General features: G+C 47.8%; 1 protein-coding gene across 1 annotated transcript in view; it reads left to right on the forward strand.

Moving 5' to 3' along the window:
* Positions 1-15,280, forward strand: part of LOC123517509 (mucin-17-like) — a 46,893-nt gene extending 31,613 nt beyond the window's left edge. Inside the window, exons 3-5 of the mRNA XM_045277643.1 lie at positions 1,499-10,044; positions 14,125-14,289; positions 14,632-15,280. Of these exons, the coding sequence (XP_045133578.1) occupies positions 1,499-10,044; positions 14,125-14,289; positions 14,632-14,784 (8,864 nt within the window). The 3' untranslated portion in view covers positions 14,785-15,280. The remainder of the gene's footprint in view (positions 1-1,498; positions 10,045-14,124; positions 14,290-14,631) is intronic.
* The last annotated feature ends 6,149 nt before the right edge of the window (positions 15,281-21,429 follow it).

Consider the following 21,429-nt stretch of genomic DNA (forward strand, 5'->3'; position numbering starts at 1 on the left):
GTGTGTGTGTGTGTGTGTGTGTGTGTGTGTGTGTGTGTGTGTGTGTGTGTGTGTGTTGTCTGTGTGTGTGTGTGTGTGTGTGTGTGTGTGTGTGTGTGTGTGTGTGTGTGTGTGTGTGTGTGTGTGTGTGTGTGTGTGTGTGTGTGTGTGTGTGTGTGTGTGTGTGTGTGTGTGTGTGTGTGTGTGTGTGTGTGTGTGTGTGTGTGTGTGTGTGTGTGTGTAATTCACCACGGTCATCTGCTGGTCACCCAGCCAGTCTTCCCCATTACGGAGCGAGCTCAGAGCTCATAGACCAATCTTCGGGTAGGACTGAGACCACAAAACACACTCCACACACCGGGAAAGCGAGGCCACAACCCCTCGAGTTACATCCCGTATCTATTTACTGCTGCAGCTAGATGAACAGGGGCTACACATTAGAGGTTTGCCCATTTGCCTCGCCGCTTACCGGGACTCGAACCCGGCCCTCTCGATTGTGAGTCGAGCGTGCTAACCACTACACTAGGCGGTGTGTGTGTGTGTGTGTGTGTGTGTGTGTGTGTGTGTGTGTGTGTGTGTGTGTGTGTGTGTGTGTGTGTGTGTGTGTGTGTGTGTGTGTGTGTGTGTGTGTGTGTGTGTTTGCTTGTCCAACATGACTCGAATTAAAACACGTCATTGAATAAAAAGAAAAATAATATTACTCACATTATCTCTCTCTCTCTCTCTCTCTCTCTCTCTCTCTCTCTCTCTCTCTCTCTCTCTCTCTCTCTCTCTCTCTCTCTCTCTCTCACTCACACACACACACCGTGTAATGTAGTGGTTAGCACGCTCGACTCACAATCGAGAGGGCCTGGTTCGAGTCCTGGGAAGCGGCAAGGCAAAGGGGCAAGCCTCTTAATGTGTAGTCCCTGTTCACTAGCAGTAAAATAGGTACGGGATTTTAGTCGGGGCGTTATGGCCTCGCTTTCCCGGTGTGTGGAGTATGTTGTGGTCTCAGTCGTCCTACCCGAAGATCGGTCTATGAGCTCTGAGCTCGCTCCATAATGGGGAAGACTGGCTGGTGACCAGCAGACGACCGTCGTGAATTACACACACACACACACACACACACACACACACACACACACACACACACACACACACACACACACACACACACACACAGTATATCGAGTTTCAAGCTTAATAAAGTAGTAGAAGGTACCAAACAGTGCTAACATGTAAAAACATACTGAAAAAAGTGCCACATGCCTCAGTCTACAGTCTACACCTTAATCATTTTGCAGTGGTCTGCACTACTTGGTCTTTACTGGTGTAATAAGCTCAGGCACATTCTTCCACTCAAATACCAAGTGCAAACAGTGGAGTATGGATGAATATTAGGCTCAGGGGAACTGTCAGTTGTCCATTAATTGCATATTCACCTCGCAGGCAGGGATAAGGCAGGGGTGATTAAGACATACACAATTTTCCTCCTCCTTCTTCAGTGATGTTCTAACACGCTCTTATCTCTCCGCAGCCTCGTCGCATGGCAGCGGATTAGAAGCGACTCAAGAAGGAGATTCTTCGTTTGTTGTGTTCTCCAGCTTTCCCACATTCTCTCCGGAAGGTGACGGCACACAAGGCAGCACGTCCCATGCAGTTCCAGGTGCTGTCAAAAGAGAATCAGGTCATGATGGCAGCAGCGCCTCGCCCCACGGTGTTCCTCTCTCGATCAGCGAGGTCGAGGGGCTTAGCAATGACAGAGACATCACCACTAGTCAAGATGACACTCCAAATACTGGAATCTTTTTGTTCACTACACTCATGAAGGATAAACAGCATCAGACAATCTCAGATGCTGAGGACTCCGCAACTACAGTAGCTGCTGACGACTCTACTACCCTCTTCGATATGACTATGACCGAACCAACCGTAGCACCTGTCGTCATACAGGCCGAAAGTGTTCCGCTCACTCCTTCCTCAGCCATCGTAGCAAAATCACCAGAACGTCCACGAGAAAAAGAATCTAATATGGACAAATTACATGACAGCAACAGTCAAAGCCAACCTGATGAAACTGCACAGGCTGAGGTTTCAGTATCCGTTGGCTCACTTGCTTCTAGACTACAAGGATTGAGGCCAAACCCCAGACACACAACTAGGGCAGTGCAAGAAAGAGAAGAGAAGGAAGAGAATTTCTCACAGCAGATGACTCTGGCAGAAAGGCTGAAAGCCTTGCAAGCTAGACGTGCCCAAAGGTTCGGCTCTCTGGCTAGACGAGATCGCGGCCAACTAAGACGCGAAAATCTCAGACCCAAAAACACGGATGACGCTGTACAACGGCGTCGTGGAAATCTCGCTGCTGCACGTGCATCAGAAGATGAGACACGACAGAAAACATTTTCCGTATCAATTGAACCCAAAGATGTCTTCATAAGCCCCATGCCTGAAAAAGACAACGAAGGGGAACGTGGAATAAAAGAAACGCATGACCTGGTCGGTGAAGAATCAACTCTGAGCCACACAACTCCTGAGCAGGCCAAATCGACTTTCTCACCAGCCACCTCGGCACCTTCAAGCTCTAATAATAAAAAACTTCAGCGTAAATCATACGCCGAACGACTTCGAGAACGCCTCCAAAAGAGGCGAGAAAGAAATCGCAATGCCACTCTTGAAAGATTGCGTAATTCACGTCCAAACAGTACCGCAAGGCCACAAACACCTCGAAGACCCAAGCCAGAAGATAACAATCAGAGCGAAACCCTTCCTAGAAATAACAATCCTCGTCTCACTGCCGGTCAGCGGCGGAGACAGGAGCTACTTAAAAGGTTAAAACACCGCAGCTCTACCCCACGACCTCCTGGGCCTCTCTCCCTCAGAGAGAAATTTGATCAGTTGCAGAACAGAAACAGGTTCATTCCTACCAGCAAACCTAAACAAACAACTCTTACGACTACTTCAACCACCACAGATATTCCTCTGAGCACGACACCGATCACCATGACACAACCAACTACCACCATTAGGACAACACCAGCGCTTGTTTTCACCACATGGCCAATAACACAAGAGTCTGCCACAACAACGCCGATCACAACAAGCACCACACCACAACGAGTCACGACCATTAGAACAACACCCTCGCTTGCTTTCACCACCTGGCCAGCGACGCAAGAGTCTGATGACGACAATTTCCTTGTTACAGTTCCGTCAACTACTGAAGCAGATGAAGATTCCAGAAGATCACAGATCAGGCTGATGATTGATGCCATGCTAAACTCCAAAGGACTCTCTGGGACCACAACAACAGAGCAGGTCCTTTCCTTCTTAGAACAAGTAACCTCTAGACCGATCTTCACTGAAACTACGGAATCTCTCCGCAGTGTCACAACAGAACGCAGCAGTCACTCGAGGCCAACATTCTCTTTTGCGGCATCTGCTGGTAAAGAAGGCCGCCCATCCGTTACTCACCCTCGAGATCGCCCTACCCTGTTCCAGCATTTTCCTTCCCTAGCAGATAAGCTAGCAGGATCTCACTCACCTAAGAAGTCAAAATTTCATCCAACGCCTCCAGCAGCAAGTGACACACCAGTAACTTCTACACATGAAAACAAGACATCAACCAACAACCGACGCATCATCAGCCTCTCCGATCTCTTGGCTGGTGGCAATAATGTACGTGCCTCTGCCGAATTGCCTCATCGCACTGCTGAGGAAACAAATACTGATAGCACAACTATAATTTCCGAAGTGGAAACATCTTCATCTGCAGGTATGACAACAGTGGGTACGGAAATGGATATTTTACCGACAACACAACTATCTATGGAAAAAACTACAACAGAGGATGAACGTGTCAAAGATCTCATCTCAAAGTTATTGGCTCAAGGCGTGATAACCATGCCTGCCCCTAGTGACTCAGACACTGTGACATCAGGTATGGAGGGTGACCAGTCCACAACAACAATCCCTGACACTTCCTTTGGCCTGGAGGACACTCAGGCACCACCTAGAGAATCGATCAAGACTTTTGAACTGGACCCTCATATGTCCACAGAAACTGACAAGTCCCAAACTCAGTCAGATTTCATGCCTCCTCTCCACTCTGAAGAGCCACAGCTTACCCGTGGCGCTCCCCGGAGGAGGCCTCCCATCTTATCCACATCTTCTTCCACTGATAGTCCCTTAGTGTCCTTAGATGATGTGATGGACACCACTATCAGGTTAAATACCGACATCACAGAGGTAACAGAGATCCCACCAATCACTACTACATCTGATACTATACTTCATACATCGTCGCCTCACATTCAAGAAGAATCCACACTTCCTGACACAGGAGATTTGGGTGAAAATGAAATAGATATCGTCAATTCGAAAGACAATCTACAATCTCTGATAAGAGGCTTTGTCATCCCATCTGTTCGTCCCGAACTGGCAGCAGTAAATCACGTTCTTGGTTTCTCCTTTACAACAGATGATGTGGTTGACCTTGTTGAAGTTAACATCGAGAAGCCTCAAGTGCCAGACGATAGTGATACTCTCTTTGACGATATGGAGACAGCCGCGACAGAGCAAGTTATGATTACCACAAGTTTTTACCAAAATGATGACCTAACTCCAACCCCACTCAATCTGGATGTAACATCCCTCTCAGTATCTGAATCTTCCCCACAGATTCACAGTACAACTGAGGCCACAGATTTATCCAGGGAGACTGCTACATCGCACTTTCCAACAGTTACTGTAACGCAACCAGCTGGTGATGAAATGACAATGTTTACAGAAGAGTCAAATCCTTCCGATGATTTGGAACTTGGCACAACAGAGCCAATATCGGCCATCACAACTTCTCATCAGATTATCACAGAGTCGTCAACGATACAAACATCATCAACGCCAGATGCTATTGTTTTCCTAGCCAATGAAACGCCCTCTACAGACAAGGGGTCAACTCCAAATTCAGTTTCTGCTGATAACCAGGACAGTCTAATACCTAAACCTCAACAGCCTGAAAGTGACAATGTGACTGCTTCCCTCCAAAAACTGTTGCGTCAGGGTGCGTTAGACAAAGCTGATGCTTTGCTCAATGATTCTACAGGTGCCTTCCATGGGGTGTCTGAGGCAGTTATGCGAGAAAGGCTTCATCTTCTCAAACTCGTGAAGGAGCGAAAAGATAGCAAACTCAACCATGAACAATTACGCCCTACATCGAAATCCCCCACGATTACCAGTAGATTCAGTCTTAGCGAACTGCTTCTTAAGAAAACTTCAGGAGAGATGACCGAATCAGAAGTAACACTGAAACCCTCTCTCAGCAGTCTTCAGCCCAAAGAGGAGACAGAGGTCACAACAGAGGCTCTTGAGCCTCATTCCGTAGTCAGAACAACTGTGATAGAAGAGACACAAAAAGATACAACTAATAGAGCAAAGACAAGTGATGCTATGAAACGATTCCTTGAGCTCAACAGACACGCCTTACAGGCACTCAGAGCCAAGAATAAAGCTACATCAACTACCAAGGCATCAACACTTTCTACCACTACCTCTACGACCCCTGCGACATTGCAAACCATTCCAAATTTAACATCAGAGTTAACAGAGTCAGATAGTCAAGGAAATTTTCCTGTAATATCTGAAGTCACTCCCCAAAGTCAAGTAATTGCCTCTGATATTCCTGAAGAGACAGGACAGCCTCGTGAAGAAACCAAAGAGCGACCCTCGTTACTCTTGAGGCCTGTTTTACTTCGCCCACAGAAAAGCGAGATCTCAACCCAAGAAACACCTCGAAGCCATATTCCATCCACCGTCAGCCCCATATCAGCCTCTCTTGACGAAATATCTCATCCTCCAATGCCTACTCAGCGCTCGCGAATCCCACCACCCTTTCGCCTGAGACGTCCTCACCCACCTACTAAGTTTTCCATTACACGACAGCAGCAGCAGGCAGATTCCCCACTCCCGAAAAAAACATCAGAAGATGCAGTGGAAAGTCAGAAGGTTAAAGTGCCTATCACCATCCGCCCTCTATTACATCCTGCAAGCATCCCTAACACCAGCGATGCCTCCATTACGACAGGTATGATAAAAACTGATGACCCAAACAAAGACCTTGATATGGTGAGGACAACACTTGGATTTCAGTCTGCAGAAGCCCAAACAGAAAGACCAGATGATGAAAGGTTCACAACTTTGGCGTCATTGCTAAAGAGGAAGCAAACCTCGAGCACCAAATTTAATCATGGAAAACCAAAAACAACCTTGCTGCCTAAGACAACAACAGACAGCACGCCTGAGGTGACAATACAGCCTGATAACGAAACTCTTCCTCCTGTCACTCTACCTGAGCAAGAGGAAGTTACAACACAACAGTTGTTTGACGAGAACCAACCCAAGTCAGTCCCGCAAGATGATCATAATATCTCTCTTAGACCTGCATCTGTCAGGGGAACCTTCTTGGCGACAGAAGGAATGACCGCTGAGCACGTGCCTCCTCCATTCAACTTTCACAACAAAAACACAGACTTCCAGACAAGGCTTCATGGAACGTCCAATGGAGCCTTCAACCACGGAGTTACATCCTTTAATGCCCCTCCCGGCGTACCACTTCCTTTCCCTGTCACTAGTGCTCCAAAAGCTGTCTTTCCTACCACCGCTCCAGCAATAACTTTTGAACCAACATCCATCCCATCAGGGTTCCCAACTAAAGAGGAAGGACACGATCTGGACGCATCTACCACCACAGATTCCCCGTTATCCTTTCCCACCAATCCATTGGATTTCGAAATCCCTACAGAAACACCGAGCCCACCCAAACTAACCTTCGATATGGATAGAAGCACTTCACCTTTAGGCTTTAACTTCCAGCTTCATCGCAAATCATCAACTACAGATGGAGGTGCTCTTACTACTGGCAGCGATACTCATCAAAGTAAGCCTCTGCAAGTTCTCTTTTCCACCACTACTGAAGGAACCAGATTACCAACCTTCACACTCGGTCAAAACGAAGCATTTTTTACAGATGACAACGCCAAGGAAACACCCATTATCATCCCAGTGACGGAGATTCCTTTGGTCACAACGCCCATCACCACTGCCACACCTCGTGTGATCTTGCTCACCTTACCTGTGGCAAATGGTTCAGTGACAGCCGACAGCCTCCTCCCAGAAACTACCTCCTTTCAGGAAGAGTCATCTGTACCTTCTACCACCACCTTCACAAGCTCCACTAACCGCAAGAACTTGCATCCCAAAGAGTCACTAGCTCCTCCACCAGACATCATGCACATGATAACAAAAGGCGTCACGATTACCTCGACGGAAGGCATCATCGATAGAGTACTGTCTCATCATGAATCGGTGCCACAGCCGCCACCACCACCACACTCCCTTACCTTTTCGCTCCCAACCAATCCCACCGTCCTTCATCCAGACCAGAATCCTCCAGAAAGCGTTTTCCAAACAGAAGCTGAGACTCTCAGCATAAGAATCCAGTCAGAATCTTTGCTCAAGAACAAGGAAGAAAAGAATCTTCAAGGCGTTGGAACATTGAGACAGCAGCAACACGGAGTGCTTGACACAGTCAGACCAAATCTTCAAGGAGGTCATCTGAACCTCAATGAACTTCGTCAACGCCAATTAGGGGGGAAGGTAACTGCCGAAGTGTCTCACGGTTCGCATGCATCGTCTGGATTACAAGAACAGCAAACACACAATCAGATGATCTTAGGACAGACGAATGCACCACGTCAACAGATCTTTCAGGAAGGACAATCGGTGACAGGTCAGCAAATTTTTCATAGTCTGCAGAAGCCTTCAAGTGAGCAAAAAGTAATATCAGGACAACACAATATAGAACAGCATGTAGCTGAGGAGGGGCGAGTTAAATCTATTCAGGAGGGTCAAATAATACCAGATCAACTTAATGTTGAAGTTACACAGCGACATAAAGAGGGACAAAGCGATCAGCATACTGTGGACAACCAGCACATTCACACACAGGGACAAGAGTTACCTGGTCAGCAAGTTGTACATCAACATGCCATCGAACAGAGAAAGGGACCAGCTGAAGGACATAACCCACAACAACAACATTCACTGAAACAAGCACAAGGAGGATCATTTCAGTTTGATGCTTTGAATCAGGACACAGTTGTACAGAGTGAAGCAAACCTTGATGAACATAAGATAACGACTCACCAAAATCCTGCTGACGAACAACTAACGCTCCATCAGCCCACAACCGTACAAGGACATGGCGTACCGTTGGAACAAGTCATTGAGGTGCAAAGTGTACTTCACAGATTAGAACAAGAACAAGGTAAGCTAAGTCAGCATGCTCAACAACCCGAAAAACATTTTGATCAAAATCTCCAGGATCAGCAAGATTCTCAAGGTCAACATGACGTTCAAGGACAAAATATTCAAACTCAGCATAACTTGCAAAGTAAGGTAATCCAAGCTCAGCCCAACCCACAAGGACACATCATTACCATTCAAGCTAACCCACAAGATCAGCATAACCAACAAGGTCAGCATATCCTACAAGAACATACAGCTCAAGATCAGCATAACTTTCAGAGCGATTTAATTCACGGCCAGCATAACCAAGAGGGACAGCATAATATTCAAGGACAAATTATTCAAGATCAGCATAAACAAGATCAGCATAGCATTCAAGGGGATATCTTTCAAGATCAGCATAACCAAAATCAGCATAGCATTCAAAAAGAAATGACCGAAGATCAGCAGAACCAAGACCAACATAATATTCAAGGAAAAATCATTCAGGTTCAGCATGATCAGGATGAGCATAACATTCAAGGTCAGATCATTGGAGACCAGCATAATCAAGACCAGCATAATATTCAAAGACAAATTATCCAGGTTCAACATAATCAAGGTCAGCAAGACCATACGCAAGACCAGCCTAACCAAGGTCAGCATAACATTCAAGTTCAGCATAACCAAGATCAACATAACACTCAAGAACAGATAACTCAAGATCACCATAAACAGGGTCAGCATAAGGAAGATCAGCATAACATTCAAGTGCAAACTATTCAGACTGAGCATGACCAGGATCAGCATAACACTCAAGGGCAGGTTATTCAAGATCAGGATAATCAAGGTCAACATAACCTTCAAGGGCATAACCAGCAGAGTACTCAAGGCCTGGTTATACATAGTCAACAAAATTCTCAAGATCAGCATAATTTCCAAGGGCAGACAACTCAAGATCAGCATCACCAGCAAGGTCACCCGGATGGTCAAACACATATTACTCAAGGTCAGAGTAAAATTCAGGAAGAGATTCACAATCAGCACCAGCCACAAGCACAGAGCACCCAGCCTCAGCGCACACCTGAGAGACAGACACCATCCACACATGGGAGACAAGAACAACCATCTTCACAGCCGCAGCGCGAACAGCCTCAGCGTAGCGAACACACAACCAAAGAACAGGAACAAAGAGACCAAGGGCAAAGTGAGGTGAGCCGCGGGCAAGCAACACCCAAACAGCCTACTCAGACTCATCAGAAGATTTTTCGTGGCGGACAAACATCAACGGCCTCACAGAACCAGCATCAACGTCAGCATGATGGGAGACAGCAAACAACAGAGGAAGCACAACGCCAGCCTCAACCAAATTCCAGGAGAGGAAAATTTATTTCAGGTGATGCAGTTCAGGGAGTTCAGCGAGTGGTAGTAGGGAAGCAAAGCTCCAGAGGCCGAGTGAGAGTCCAAGATGCACTCGGCTCAGGAGGAACGATCATCCGAGGACAGAGTGTTGTCCCGCCTGTCAAAACAAAACAGACTTCCAACACCCGATTTCGACCACAGCAACAGAAGGTTCAAGTGGAAACACGACGGGGACTTGCAGCAGAAGGCAGCCCTCAAGGTCCTCCACGCAACGCGCCAGCCCACCGCGGCTCCATTGGCCACTTCAACAACTTGGCAGCCGGATTCATTCGCGGCCCAGCAAACTCCTTCATTACAGGATTTCCAAGTCAGGAACCTGAGAATACTACAAGCGGCAATGACGGAGACGTTCCCGTCACCATCCTCCCCGAGGCGTTTAAGGTTCCTGTCACACCCTCGTTGTCCGTTAATGGCTCACTAACGCCGGGCAGCGGACAGCCCTCTGCCACTCCCCACGCTACTAACCCCCCTCTCCATCACGCCGCAGACCTCTCCACGCTAAACCCAGAGTCACACCACGACATCTCCCTTCATGACCCAGAACGACATTCCTCCTCCTCCCCTTCCTCTTTATCTTCCTCCATGACCTCTAACACACATGATGATTCTCTAACAACTCCTGTGCCTGTAACACTGACGCCACATACCCTCAGTCCTCAAGACACTCCCGGACACACCTTCACCTTACATTCTCCTACCGAAGCCTCTCTTTCGCCGGTCAGCGATCCCACCACCTCATTGTTATCCCCTCCAATAGATACCCACACTCCATCAGTAGAGCCCTTCACACCTCGCTTGCAAACGACACCTGACGCCTCTCCTCCAACCCTTCTTCCCCATCTCCCAAGCCATGACCAGCCACCTCCCCCTCCTTCACTGCCTAAAGGAGGAGACCTGATTACCACCTCCTCCCCAGCGATCAATACAGTTTCCACTAATGTCAGCCGCAGACCTGGCGTGATCGCAACAACTACCTTCCTTTCTGACTCTCCTAATACCAATTCCTCCACCTCTAGTTCACTTCCTATGATCTCCCATACTACCAACTCTCCACCTCATACCACCTTCACCACCAGTCACCCTCACTCTCCCCCAAACCTAACTACGCCATTTAAGACCACCTCCTTAACTTCCGGTAAGAACAGTGATCCTCTGCCTTCCACTGTCACCCAATCATTGCCACATCCACCCGTCCTGGCCCAGTCCACTCCTATTCCTCGTACCTTCAGCCAGTCACCCACTACTTTGTCTCCACCATCCTCTGATCAAAATTCTATCATTGGCCTTGTTCCTCCTGGGCCTCGTGTCTCTAATCAACCTGCCTTTATCTCAGAGAACAACAGTCACTCAGGTTTAACTCCTCCCAACAACGGAGGAGTTTCCCTCACTAACACACGCTTGTCTGTTCCTCCAACAACTTTCCATCCTACTTTTTCAAAATCTCCCGTGTCAAATGTATTAGGCATCTCTTCTATTCTCTCCCCACCTCCTTTAACCAGACCCTCAACCATTAGTCCTCAAAATCCTGGTCCTGAAGATATAAATTCCATCATTCTCGATTCTGATCCTCCAAGAGTTCTTCCTCCAGTCACTCAATTTCCCTCTTCTCATCCTCCAGTCTCTGATCCATTTATAAACGACGACTTTACAACTCCTTCTCTATTGCCCATCACGCCAACCACTAGCCATCCTTCCACTAATCCACCAGTCACCTTCATTCCTATTTTTGATTCTCCAGGTAGCGGTTTTTCAAGTTTCAGTCCACCTATTACAAGTTTCAGTTCTGTCAACGGGAACACAAATGCTCCAGGCAGAGGCTTCTTTAGCTCATTTAATTTTGACTCCCCAAATGCAATCATTCCCATTTTCAGCCCTCCATCCACATCCGTGCCGCTACTCGACCCTCCGCAGCTTAACTTCACTATTCCTGACTCCCCTCAGCACTCTCTTCCAGACTCTTTCCCACAATCTCCACAGCAGCGCCCCTTCACCTTCCCTTCTACCACCACTCAGTCCACCACTGCATCCCCAGCTTTCCCCACCTCAAGTCCTCCTTCATTTCACATCACTTCCACACCTCCTGGCCTCTTCCACTCCCCATTCCTCCTCCTTCCCACCCGCTGTGCTGCAGAGTGATGGAAGTCTCCACATATCTCCACAGCGCCACACACCACAGTCCCCTCCCATCATCACTACTAGTAACACTCCTTCCTTCTCCACCACCCTAACACCGCGTCCCCAGGAAAGACTCACCACCACACCTTCCGCCCTGGACTTCGGCATCCCTAACACACCTGTAAACCAGCAGGGGAACATTCACCTCTTTGACGATCCTCCTTCGAGTCTCACCAGTCAGTTTAGGTTCCCTCTCGGGAGCACGCGATCATCCGACCCCCAGAGATTGATACCGACCCCTGTTCCCACAAATCCTCCAGCGCAACCTCCCTCCAGCACTCTCCAGTCCTTCAGTGATCAAGAGGGAACAAGCCAGCCTCTGCTCTCATTCCCAGTCATTCCTCAGTCTCAATTCGTCTCAACTCCGAGCTCTTTTTCTCCCTTCCCTGATACTTCCCCAGCCCTCACCAGCACTTCACTCCCCCTCTCCTCCCCCGCTGATGATGGGTCTGTTCTCATCTCCAATTCTCGTGACCCTTCCTCTCAGTCATTCGGAAGATTCCAGTCTCCTTCCTCCCTTCTAGATGGGTTCACGCCTTCCACTCATTCCTCCTTTCCTCTCTTAGTTTTTCCTCCGTCTTCCATTGCACCAAGTTCTTTTTCCTTTTCCTCGCCTCCTTCTTTTTCTACCTCCCAGTCTCCAATTACACCTGCTTCCTTTTCTTTGTCCTCACCTTCTCTCTCCACTACTCCGTCTCCCATCTCCTCGTCTTCCTTTTCTACTCCAGAGTCTAATGTCTCCTCTTCTCCTTCCCTTGCATCGCTTCTTCTTCCAAACTCAACACCCCTGTTTTCTGTTTCCTCTGATCCCTCCCCCTCATCACCATCCTCTTCCAGGAACACTGCCCGTTCCTCTTTTCTTCTCCCCAACACTCCCTCTCCATTGGTGACCACTACTCCCTTCCCCTCATCGGCCCCTTCAACGTTCATTCCTTTCACTACCTCTCCCTCTTCTTTTCTCATTCCTAATTTTCCCATCACATCATCCGCATCAACTTCCTTCCCATCACTCCCTCCTTTCACCTCTCCTCAACAGACTACAACAGACTTTCCTACTCTCTTCCCCAACACTCTCTTCACGTCACCAATAAGCACCTTCTCCTCGCCCACGCCTTCTACTTTCCCTCCGCGACAAACATCAACGAACGCCCCCACCACCTCCCCCTCCCCAACCCCTCGGTCACCCACACCCCGCACACGCACTAACAAACCCAAACGAGTACCAAAAAGGCGGCGTAATAGAGGCAAAAAGCGATTCCCTACAACTAGCATCCCGATCACCCTCACCACCACCACCACCACCTTGTCCCCCAACCTAGACCATGACGTGCTCTCCTTATCCTCCACCACCGCCATCCCCTCCACAACACGCGGGCCATCTCTCCCATCCTTCGACGGAGGAACAGAGAGTGTGAGTCCCTTATCCTGCAGGAGGCGGTGCAGGAACTGTCTTCGTGCTCAGTGACATCGTAACGTCAAGCCAGCAATGAGAATGTCTCCTCGAACAATCTCCTATCATGGCTTCATTAACCACTGAATTAACTAACAGTACCTAATCACTGTCTTAACAATACTAATCTCTCATACAACAGCAATCATGCAGACACTTCCTGGCGCCGCCCCACGCTTCTTAATGCTTTATTTAGTTGTAGACTAACATGTCAATTAACAACTAACGCCATCATTGACTAACAGTTATTAACCTATAGCCACTCACGTTCCGGTATGATGCTGTGTGTGTGTGTGTGTGTGTGTGTGTGTGTGTGTGTGTGTGTGTGTGTGTGTGTGTGTGTGTGTGTGTGTGTGTGTGTGTGTGTGTGTGTGTGTGTGTGTGTGTGTGTGTGTTGGTAGCGGTATTTCTTAAGTAAACGTCTCTAAACTTACACGTAAGCATATACACCCCACACACAAGCACCCTGTACCCGCGCACATACGCACGCACGCACGCACGCACACACACACACACACACACACACACACACACACACACACACACACACACACACACACACACACACATTCATGGAATATCAAGCCAGAATTCAAAGGAAGTCAACTGAGGGACACGATCAGAAACCAGGTCGTGGGTCATTGTGGGGTTTGTTAAGTAATCAAATGTATTTCATTGTATAATGCAAAGGTCAAAGATAAGAGATTGAGAGATTGTAATTTGTATAGATAACTGTAATGTAAATGGATGACTGAGAATGAAATTGTGATAGTGACACGATAGGCAAGAAGCAACGGCGCTGTCTTGAGGCTCACTAAGGTTCACTCTGTCTGCAGGAAGCAAGGCGGGGGTTGCCTTTATCCCAAGACCCTGACGGAGACGAGATCCCGGGGCAGGCCGGCATTGACTACCCGATCCGGACCAACATCCCGGTGACTTCTTTCATCTGCAGCCCCGCCATGGCCAACAGGATGTTTGCTGACCCCGACACGTCCTGCCAGGTGAGTGACACCTAAGAGAGCGACAGGTAAAGTTATGCAAAGCCCAAGTTCAATAACACTCGAGTTTAGTGATACACATTGTCCTGTCCTGCCATGGGTAACAAAATTGAAGGCTGACGCCAGTTTATAGGCTCCCTACTTATCCAGCCAAGCTGTACTTGAGGCCACGTCCTATTCATCTCAATACTTCAGCTCTTTTCCACGCCTACATACTCATAGTTCCTATTAGATTTCTCTTCTAGGACCATTAAATACTTCATTGTAAATCTAACTACTGTGATTACCTACATAATTTGCAATGCTGCATCCTGCTGGAGTCTCACTAATCTCTGTCCCCGACAGGTGTACCACGTGTGTAGTGGCGACCACAAGTTCTCGTTCCTGTGCCCAAAGGGAACTCTCTTCAACCAGGACACGTCGGTGTGCCAGTGGTGGTTTACCGTGGACTGTGACCGCCAAGCCCGTCGCCTGGCCGAGGTGAGGGCCCTCGGCTGAGACGCCATGGCAGCCTCACACTGAAGAAGCCAGTGATGAGCAGAGGCTCTGGGGCGTGCGAAGTTCACTCACCATGTACAGAACTAAGACTTTTCAGTGTTACCGATAAAGTGCATGACTGTCTTGTCTGATGGAGCAGCAAGAAGCAGCTGCAGGCCTGCAAGAGGCGCAGCTCAGGCTCCAGTAAATGTTTTCCGAGAGACTGTTTGTGCTGCAAGTCACTTTGGTCAGAACGAAGCAGTCTGTGGCGCGTTAAATTATGTTCTCGTGTGTATTTGTGTTGCAGGCCAGCCAGTGTGTGTGTGTGTGTGTGTGTGTGTGTGTGTGTGTGTGTGTGTGTGTGTGTGTGTGTGTGTGTGCGCGCACCCGCCCGCGCGTTCTTGCGCGCCTGGTGTAGCCCCGTTCCCCTTAGCAGCGGGTGTCGCGGGCAGCTTCTCTTCCCTCTGTATCATAATACCTTCAACGCACTGTATCAATAAATGTTTCCCATTGTTTATTGACTCTTTCGCTGCCACTCCTGCCTCCCAGCTGCTCCTTCCGTCGAGTCAATTCGGAACAGCCCATGTGACGAGCCCCAGCGACGCCCCCGCCCAGAGCGACACTGTCTTTCTCTCCTCGCACACTGAAAGAACACAAAAAACAATATACAAGGAGTAGAGTCGCTTTAATGTACGCGGAGGTGAGGCCCAGGTGAGGGTGGTGAGGGCCGCTGGGGTGTGCTGCGTGAACGAATGGCTGGGTGTAGGGTGAGGCGGGAACGCGGGGAGGGTGTGTGTGGGTGTATGGCAGAGGGGGAGAGTAGAGGGCAGGAGATGGCAGGGAACGGGGGTGAGGAATGGAGGGGGCGACAGACCGCCACCAACACACCCCGAGGGAAGGAAGCTGTCGACACTCCAGAAATACCCGCTGGGCCCCCACCTCCACCACTATTCCTGCTCTTCCACTCCCACCACTTTGCCAACCACCATCACAACCTGTAACACTCCAACAATCACTACAACCACATCAACTTCGTCACCACATATTCCCACAATCACCACTATCGCTATCATCACTTACACTCCCTAGCTGTAGAAGGAGAAAATATGAACGAAAACCACAATAAAGGAAAAAAGAAAGAATACGAAAGAAGGAGATACAGAAAGACAAGGAGGGAGAAGCAAACTGAAAACAATATATGTACGCAACGATGACACATACACACACACACACACAAGAGTCTACAATATATAGTGTGGTATCTGTGCCTTTCACCCCAACACACACTCGACATCCAGCACTAAACATAACGCAGCACGCCGTAAACACACGCTCCTCTTCCTGTTCATCTTCCTTCTCGTTTTTCTTTTTCTCCTCCTCCTCCTCCTCCTCCTCCTCCTGTGCCTCCATCTCCCTCAAGTGGCATACTCCCTCTCCTCCTTCTTCTCCCCCTCCTCTTCTACCTCCCCTCCCTGTCCTTTTCAGACGTCCAAAAGAGGCTGAGACAGAGCAGGACAAGACAGAGAGTGAAGGCTGTGAAGGTGACAACGAGAGCCATGAGGACCGCGGACTGAGGCGTGGAGGAGAGCTGAATTGTGTTCTGGAGGTGGAGTTCCGTACATGGACGCCCCACACACACACACACACACTCTCTCTCTCTCTCTCTCTCTCTCTCTCTCTCTCTCTCTCTCTCTCTCTCTCTCTCTCTAATCCCCATCTTTTCCTCTCTTCCTCTTTTACAGTGCCATTAACAACATCAACTCCTATCATCGTCACGACTATTATTTCCATCATCGTCATTACCGCCACCATTATCGTCATCACCACCACCATCACCATCACCACCATCACCACCATCACCCTCACCTCCAGCGCCGCCTGACACACCTCACACGCACCACATTAATTAGTGCGGAAGGTGAGCTGTTTTTCATCTCACCTGGCGCGGCGCTCTCTCCCCTCCGCTACCTGCCCCTCAGCCCCACGTCCAATCCATCCCCCATCCCCGATTTACCGCCCCCTCTCCAGCACACGCGCTGCCTGCCGCCTCACCCACCTGGCAAAAAACTTACTCAATTCATTAATCCCCAGCCTTGCATCAGGTGAGCCAGTCTTTTTTCTATTACTTATTTATTTTCCTAGCGGTAAATATTAAGAGTTTCCATTGTATTAGAGTTTAGTGAAGTATTTTGTTTTATTTTTGTTATGATTTTTTTTTTTTCTTATTTTGCTGGAAGGTTCAGTTTCTTTTGCAATACTCGAGAATGTTGTAATGAATGGAAAGAGCGGTGTGTGTGTGTGTGTGTGTGTGTGTGTGTGTGTGTGTGTGTGTGTGTGTGTGTGTGTGTGTGTGTGTGTGTGTGTGTGTGTGTGTGTGTGTGTGTGTGAGAGAGAGAGAGAGAGAGAGAGAGAGAGAGAGAGAGAGAGAGAGAGAGAGAGAGAGAGAGAGAGAGAGAGAGAGAGAGAGAGAGAGAGAGAGAGAGAGAGAGAGAGAGAGAGAGAGAGAGAGAGAGAGAGAGAGAGAGAGAGAGAGAGAGAGAGAGAGAGAGAGAGAGAGAGAGAGAGAGAGAGAGAGAGAGAGAGAGAGAGAGAGAGAGAGAGAGAGAGAGAGAGAGAGAGAGAGAGAGAGAGAGAGAGAGAGAGAGAGAGAGAGAGAGAGAGAGAGAGAGAGAGAGAGAGAGAGAGAGAGAGAGAGAGAGAGAGAGAGAGAGAGAGAGAGAAAAAAAAAATTGTGTGTGTGTGTGTGTGTGTGTGTGTGTGTGTGTGTGTGTGTGTGTGTGTGTGTGTGTGTGTGTGTGTGTGTGTGTGTGCGCGGACCATAAACCAGTGCGTGCAGGATGGGATAGAAATCATCTCCATTTATCGACATTTTGCATTCAGTATACCATGAAACTTTCTGAACGGCTTCCTGTACACAAAACCAAACTGTCACGAGCGTCACGTCGAGTACTTGGGCGGGACTTTGAAGGAGGACACGCACACGCCATCACGATACACAGATACATGACGCACATAGGTAACAGTGGCATGTAACACCTAAGGCAACACAACAAACACTACGCCCATCACACTCGGGTAACACTGATGCTCCTTGACTGACCACGGATTCCCAGACGTGCAAGGTGTTACGTACGACCCTAATTACTCTTTAAACCAAGAAAGATCAGGTGTTCTTTCCTCACTTAAAAATAAACTAGTAAAATTATTCTATACATTCCCCTTAAACTTTTGTACTCCTCTACCTATCTATCTACCTTCACACACACACACACACACACACACACACACACACACACACACACACACACACACACACACACACACACACACACCAGGCAGGGGTGGCCGATGTAAACAGTTTACAGTAGCGCCAACCTTCGGGTCTGGTTTACGAGAGGCTGTGTCCATGTCGGCCCAGAATATCGTTTGGTGCCGGGCTGCGTAGGCCGGCACGTGCCTCCCCCCTCCCCACTCCATCCATCCATCCTTTCCTCCACGTCTCTCTTTTCTTACCTGTCTTCCTCCTACCCTCCTTCCCTTCCTCTGCTATATGCCCTTCCTCCTCTGGCTGACTTTTTCTCTTCATCTTTTTTTTTTTGCCATTATTCTTCTGTTTATCTCCCTCGCTGCTTCATTTCTTACTTCTTTGCATTTTTTTATTGTTGACTTCTATTATGCTTCCACATTTTCCCATAGATTTCATTACATTGTTTTTTTCCCTCCCTCTCTTTGTAAAGACTGAACGCCACACCTTTCCTCCCTCCTAATGCCTTCCTCCTCCCTTCCCCTCCTTTCCCTTCTCTTCCCTCAACAGGCGAGCAAAGCAACATAAAAGTTAACTACCGCCCATTTTCTCCCTCACTCCTCCATTTTTTTCCTTTTCCTTTCTTTCCTCCTCCTTTCTTCCCATCCTCCCATGACTTCCTCTATCTTTCATTTCCTCTTTCCACTCCTTCCCTTTTTTTCTGCAATCTTTAGTTCACACCTTGTCCTTCCTTCAAGTACTCCCCGCAGGCAACCAGGCGAGCAGTTCAGCTTGTCACCACCACCCCCAGCCTGCTTTCCTGCCTCCCTGTCTCCCATACCTCCTGCCTCGCCCCCATGCCCTGTCTGCTTCCCTCCTTGCGTCACAGCCCCTCAGTGACGCATAGATTATCTCTGTCTTGCCTCCATTCACGCCCAGCCAGTCATACCACCAGCCTCTAGAAGCAGCAGCAGGTGGAGTGGTGGAGTGGTGAAGGTAAGATATGGTTCATCCCTGTCGCTTTAATGATGATGATGATGATGATGATGAATTTTTTCTTTAGATAGAGGACACTGATCTAGGGAAACCAAAAAATGAGAAAGAAAAGGCGTTGGTCTCCGAAGAACAGTGATTATTCAAATTTGGATGATATGTGTCAAGAAATCTCCACCTTTAAAAAGATAGGAAGAAGGAAATACAGGTGAGATGATGATGATGATGATGATGATGATGATGATGATGATGATGGTGTGGATGAAGATAAGGATGAGAGTGGTTGTGATGGTGATGGTGGTGATGGTGGTGGTGGTGGTGGTGGTGGTGGTGATGTGTCGGAGTTACCTGATAGTCCAGAGACGAGGTGTGTTAGTCTCCTGCACCCACGTGAACCATGAAATTGTAACCGTAATGGACTGGGAACCGGAATCGCTGTGAGTTCCCATGAGTTCCGGCACCAGTTTCTTTCCTGTCATACTATTCACTGGTGTTACTTGACGCTCAGTAAAAAGATAAAGAAAAAAAAACAGAAATAAAAAAAAATGAATGAAGGGAAAAAAGTAAGGAGGAAGGAAAGAAAAAAAATCAGCCGGCCTCTCCTCACCTGAACGCAATGGTGTGGCGGCTGCACGATGGATGCTTGCAGTCTGCCCTCGTCACGGCCAGCGAGGGATTTCCCCACCGTGTCTGTCAGCAGCGTCCAGCGGCCTGCCGTCTTTCACAATGATATTTTATCTAAAGACAAAGTTCGCGTGTGTGTATTGCGTCCTGAAACTTACATGGCTATTAGTTTGTGCTCACGAAAGGCAGTTGCACGGGAACCACCCAGCACGCCCTCTTTCCTGGATTTATAATATATATTGAGTAAGTCCTCTCCTATATACACAGACGCTTGTCCAATGTAGGGACGTTATCCACAAATAGAACGAAACCCCTGTCATCAAGAGCATCTCATCAGTAACCAGCATTATTCCATAACGAATGAATATACAGGAATTTTGAACTATATCACTATATGATAAAAACCAAAACAAACGAAATCCCATCGATCAACGGCACCGCAAGGTCTCATGACCAACAAGTTGCTTTACGACGGCAGTTATCTTGCCGGATGTAGGCCTAAAATGTGGAACAGGTGGCCAGATGACCAGTCTCAGTGTAGACGTCATGATTATGATGACTTCAGTCCAATCCAGCATGGCCTGCATGACAAAGTGGGTGTCAATAACCCCGAACCAGCCGCCATCATTTATAGATACATGTTTGTATTGGAAATTATATATAACACACTAGCTACCAACAAAAAAGTCACGGACAGTGTGGCGGCACAGTCAGCTTTTGGGTGCTTCGCCTAGGAAGCAACTTCAACAAACTTGCCAGTAACATGAGGCAACACGTGAAACCCTCATGCTGCTGACAGCAGCTCTGCCGTCACGGATTGCCGCCACACGGAGACGGTCACGAGAACATACATAAGGCAATCATTTCACAACCACGGCGTGCACGTCACGTCTACCAGGAACACTGCCTCTTGTTGCAAACTTTCTACCCGATGTGTTTGTTACTCATTTCTAAGAGATTCTGTGATGAAACACGAGAACTAAGGCAATTTCTTTTAATAGCATTATGAAAACACTGTTTAAAACTGCGATGAAAACAGCACACAAAGTCAATAACATTTTTTGCTTTGATATCGAAAAACATTATTCAAAATCATGGTGAAACCATAATTTAAAATATTATTATAAATAGCTCTTGCCAATGCAGGCTATTCTTTCAGAATGAAAAAAAATAAACAATTAGGAGCTTGACCCTTCAGTATCATCAATATTAGTATCTTTTTAATTAACTTCATGTATTTTTTTTCTACAACGTTAACCTTTGCTTAGCCTAATATCCGAAAAAGAAAAAAAAAAAATCGAACTTCCACTCCAGCGTGCACATTAAGAGCGGGAGAGGGGCGGGCGTAGTGCAGCCTTCACAGTGCGACGGCGTCAGGCAGGATGGCTTCCGTCAGGCCGTTTATTTTCCTCAGTTGGTATGATTACGAATGAAGTAACAGGTTGGGAGCGAGCACGAAGCAACACAATGCAGTGCATTTTCTTCGTGAGGGACTGAGTGAGTGCGGCCAAGGAGGGAAGCTTTCCTGTGCGTACTTCTGAAGGACACATGACAAAACAAATTAAATATTCGAGGCAAGGTTTGCGCCGATCTAAACACACGCGTCACAACCTTTTCTCATTGCAAATCTTTGTTTGGGTCTTTCCTTTTCATGTGACCGTTCTCTTATGTGTTATCTTTTCATTAATACTTTAAAAATATATTGTCAACATTTATCTATACAGAACCAAAACCAGCAGAACGACACAAGTAGCAACTGTTCAACATCACGTACCATAAGCTCAGAACAGCAACTGCAAAAATAA

The sequence above is a fragment of the Portunus trituberculatus genome, chromosome 42 (genome assembly GCF_017591435.1).
Source record: "Portunus trituberculatus isolate SZX2019 chromosome 42, ASM1759143v1, whole genome shotgun sequence".
Classification (NCBI taxonomy): domain Eukaryota; kingdom Metazoa; phylum Arthropoda; class Malacostraca; order Decapoda; family Portunidae; genus Portunus; species Portunus trituberculatus.